At 40.0% G+C, this 4,592-nt stretch overlaps 1 protein-coding gene across 1 annotated transcript; it reads right to left on the reverse strand.

The window, feature by feature from the left end:
• Positions 1–680: 680 nt before the first annotated feature.
• LOC101576614 (keratin-associated protein 26-1) lies at positions 681–1,325 on the reverse strand. The gene has a single exon (XM_004646329.1). It carries the CDS (start codon positions 1,323–1,325, stop codon positions 681–683), a length of 645 nt encoding a protein of 214 aa, XP_004646386.1.
• Positions 1,326–4,592: the final 3,267 nt, after the last annotated feature.

The raw sequence follows: 4,592 nt of genomic DNA on the forward strand, positions 1-4,592 counted from the left end.
ATTGAGCAGAAGAGCCAAAAGCCAGACTGGGGGGGGGGGCAATAAAAAATGAAGGAAAACAGATATCATGCTAACAAGGTGTTGGTTTATTTATCTTATGTGAATAGCCATAGGAGCCATGGAGCCAAAGCAGAAGCTTATGGGTAAGTTTCTAATTAGAACAGTCTTGTGGGAATGTGTTCCCAAAGAAATAGGTAAAGTCAGATCCTGGGTAATTTTATCTTTTCACCATAACTTCCGCCAAGGACTTCTGGGATTTCTTGTGTACATCTGACCAGCATCTCTATGTGTCAAAACCATCAAGCTATCTCATGTCAGATAAGGATATTTGGTTAGTATCACCTATTCTACATAATAATTCTGCAAGCAGTTTAGATTATTTCTCTGTTACAAGAAAGTAATGACAAAAATCTCAATCAAATTTTTAACTCAATTTCATTTATTTATACCATGAATCAAGTACTTTCTTCCCACAGCCAAGCAATATTGATAGCTTTGTCAACCAAATTTTTATATCATTGAAAGATGAAAGCCAGATTAAAGGCACAAAGAGCATCTTGATTTAGATCAGGTACAGAGAAAACAAGAAAAAGTAGTCATTACTGGGAAAGAAGCGAAAATCCATGGAGCTTGAAGATCCCCTCCGGATCTTCACCATAAGTATGCACTAGATGAAGAAGCTACTGGCCTCCCTGTACAGAGCAGGATGTGTGGCAGGGGCTGACCACATGGGTCAGAGGCCGGCAGCCACTGGAGAGAGGCTGCAGTGGCCGGACGCTGCTGGGCACAACATGAACGGTTTGAGGTCTGTAGACCAAAGAGGTGGAAGGTTGACATCCATAGGGCAGGACACTGATGGGTCTTCCAGGGTTGGAAAAACAGGGTAATGGCCTGTAGCAACTGGACACACAGCCTGCAGGCTGGAAAGTATTGACCAGTGGACTCAGTGGACGACAACCGCTGGACACGTAGCTCAGAGGTCTGTAGGACACCGGGATGCTGGAGCTGGAGACAAAAGATGAGGTGGGAAGAAAATTGCCTCCGTGACACGGACTGGTCACATAGTGGCCAGTGGAAGAGCAGCAGGTTGTCCCACCATGGCTGGGGCCACACGTGTTGGGCTGGCAGCTGGATGATTCCTCACAAGACCCTTGGCAGTAGTTGGTGAGCCAGGTGCTATCTTGACAGCTACTGGGGAAGTACAGGACATCCCCGCAGTTTACGTTGGTGGAGCAGAGGGCAAAAGCAGGGTTGAGAGGGACATGGCAGGAATTTCTGGGAGATACTGAGTTGCAGTTTCCAGAGCAGGAGTTGCGGCAAGACATAGTGAGGTTTGGAGAGCAGGCTGTAGGTGAGGGAAAGAAGTGTGTGTCTGGAATTTTGTTCTGACCCTTGCCTGGCTCAGCCTTTTATATATCCCTAGAGTTGTGGCTGTGTGTAAAGACTCTTCCTCCTTGTTGTATGAGGCTGCATCAGAACTCTTCATTAAAGAACCCCCATGTCTCATAAAACTGCTGCTTCCTGCAAAGCCTTCCATTGATTATTTCCATCTATAAACCAGAGTGCCTAGATTTTAATAGTACCTCTGCCTGCACTAGCTAATCAAAACAGACACTTTGGAAGACTGGGACCTTACTCTACTAATATCCAAATTTGTTCTAACTTTCTAAAACTTCCTATCTTGAAATTATCCTTAAAGGTAATTTGCTTCCTTGAACAAGTTGGAGAGAAATTCTAAATTTTTTAGAAATTATTCTCATAAGCAAAAGTGTTACAAAAGGAAGTGAGAATTTTTGTATCCTCTGTAGCAGAAAGTGTTTAAATCCTGTAGTGTAAAAAGTTCAGAGTTTCATTTCATTACAGAATTTTAGCCAAAATGGACTTCCCATCTGATGCCATTATTCAGAAAAACCTGTGCCCATTTTACTCATAAATAGATAAACAGAATCAAGTTGAAACTTGGTTTAGTAAGAACTATCTTTAAATTTAAGAAAATTAAGTTGGTCTTAGTTAATATTATAGATCTTTGATATAGGGGAATGAAACTCCCATCCTGAAAGATACTTGGGAAGAGTTCATGTTTTCTAAAACTGAAAAATGAATTTGAGGAACAGTGGAGGCTAAAAGCAGAATTTATCTATTGGAGGAAAAGCTTCTGTGAATGACAGAAGGGGTCCCAAGTGGGTTGCCAAGGAAGCTGCCCTTCTTAGTAATTCTTATGGAGCAAAACCAAGAGATGAAGTGAATCTAAGCCAGAAAACATGAGAACTTGCATATGAGGTGGGACAAAACTATGATCAACCAATAAGATTACAAGCACAATTGCTCAGGTATAATTGATTAAGTCAGGATCAAATGGGGACGCAAGTCACACAGCAAGTGGGCATGAATAGCAAGCAGGGACATTTCCTGTAGGAGGTTGGGTTAGTGACTCTTCCTGGCTTTTTCAAGGTAATTGATATCTATTTAGAATATCAATCCCTGATGTCCATCTCCAAGGAAGTATTAAGTGTATTCATTTAATTTTTTGTCTCCAGGTCTGGCCCACAGGGAGCTGTCTGTCTCTCACACAGTTGCAAGGTATCTTGTTTTCCATTTTAGGTCCTTTGAGGACCTAGCCCTGTCTGACTGCCTATAATGTTTTTACCAAACTCAGCTATCTACAACATCTCAAAGTGGACAAAAGCAAATAAATAGAGCCATTGCATGTGGACAACATGGCATGTTACAGGACTATTAGAAACTTATGAGTATCAACAGAAGACAATTGTTTTTTTCTCCATACTGTTTTTTTTTTTTTTTCTTCCATAGTTTACTATTTCTTTTCCATTGTTTGGCACATATCCAAGCCATATTAGAAAATTAGAAATCATAAGTTACTTTGTAGAAAAATAACCATTCCTTCCCTTCTATACATACATATTTCTACGAATGTGCACAAAACCATTTCTCTACTACAAAGTTACTTGAAAATGTACTGAGCATGAAACCACCCTTGTAGCTTTAGGCCAATAGCATAAAAATAGCTGTATAAGCTATAGAAATTGGATGTCTGTAGTTCTTTTATTTTTCATTTTCATACAAAGTCAACAAGTCTATAAGTTGCCCAGGCTGAGGTCTAAGTTTCTTAGGGCCCTCCTGAGACAGCCTCAGCAGGCACTGAGATTATCAGCAAGAGTTGGCCCCTTGTTTGGCCAAAGTTGTTAGTCTTGAATTCTTTTTTTTTTAACAAAATGGAATGTACTCATTTAGATAAAGATGTGTTTTGTTTCTTATGCTGATATTGATGTCAGTTTCCAAAAGGAAGCTTCTAAAATGTCTTACATAGACAACACAAAATTTAGAAAAGAAAATAAGCAAACAAACAAACAAACAAAAAAAAACAGTTTTCTGAAGCTTGAGAACTTTGAGAGCCCTTGGGCAATTTATACTTAGGTAAAAATTGCTTTAACAATAATTTATTTTGCTTAGTTTTATCTGATCCATAGTAGGTTTTGCACTTTAACATATCCAGTGAATCCAATGCTGCTTAAATGGGAATTTAAATAATCTGCTGAATCTAAATTCCATTTCCCTTTGATTAAAAATTCAACTTAAATCACAACACTTTCTTTTATTTTAACGATCCATGGACACAGCCACACACATCAAGTTTCTCCCAATCCAGCAGAACAGAAAACCTGAAGTAAAAGATCATTTTCTCTATAAGGCAATATGCATTTTACTATCAGCGATAGAATTATGAAAATAAAATGATGCAGTCTCTGAGGGCCTACGTAGCATGCTGCAATCACTTATGTAGTTTAGGTCAGAGGCCACTCTGCTGTGGTGACCTGTGCCTGCGGAGCCTGAGGAGCCCTGTCACCCCACCACAGTCTCATGCTGGGCTGGGTTCTCTGCATACAGCTGCCAGAGTCCTCTTGTGAAATCCTGGCTGCCTCAGTGGCACAGCACTGGTAATAGGTACAGCCAATTCAGCTGAACACTTATCAAGTTTATGTGCTGATGCTCTTTCCATCACGTCTACCCTTCTGCAATACGAGGAAGAGACCGACACCCGCATCATCGCACGTCAGCACGGCGTGCACAGTAACGCAGGTTCTCTGTGTGTTCTATATAAACGTGAATATTTTCCCTGAAGGAAGGTGTGGACTAGGGGAAGCCAGCGTTTGTTTGGTGTCTACTTTCTGACGTACACTGCTGCATTCACACTACAGAAGCAGTGTCACTTGATGCTTCTACTTCCGGGCAGCAAATTTTACTACTTCATATGAGAAAGCTAGAGATTTAAAATACAGATATGAAGAAAAATATTTAAACAAAGAATCTATTCTGCCCTTTCAGTTTGAAGATCATGCCTTTAATGACACCTTATCCATCTCCTTGTTTAACCTACTGTTCCTTTCTGAAGAATAATTTTAAAATTATATCTACTCTTCGAATATCAAGTTAATGAGCTCCTCCTCTGTAAATATTTTTCAAACCATCTCTGCCTACTTAAATCCATCTAGCACTTAAATGGGTATAATTACTACATCTTCTAATAGTTTGTCTAACAAGTTCTGTCTCTGCCTCTCTCTGTCTCTGTCTCT

The sequence above is a fragment of the Octodon degus genome, unplaced genomic scaffold (genome assembly GCF_000260255.1).
Source record: "Octodon degus isolate 3935 unplaced genomic scaffold, OctDeg1.0 scaffold00264, whole genome shotgun sequence".
NCBI classification, from domain to species: Eukaryota; Metazoa; Chordata; class Mammalia; order Rodentia; family Octodontidae; genus Octodon; species Octodon degus.

What these genes read in the sequence shown, in the direction of transcription:
- LOC101576614 (XM_004646329.1), bottom strand. Translation starts at nt 1,325, where the DNA reads ATGTCTTGCCGCAACTCCTGCTCTGGAAACTGCAACTCAGTATCTCCC.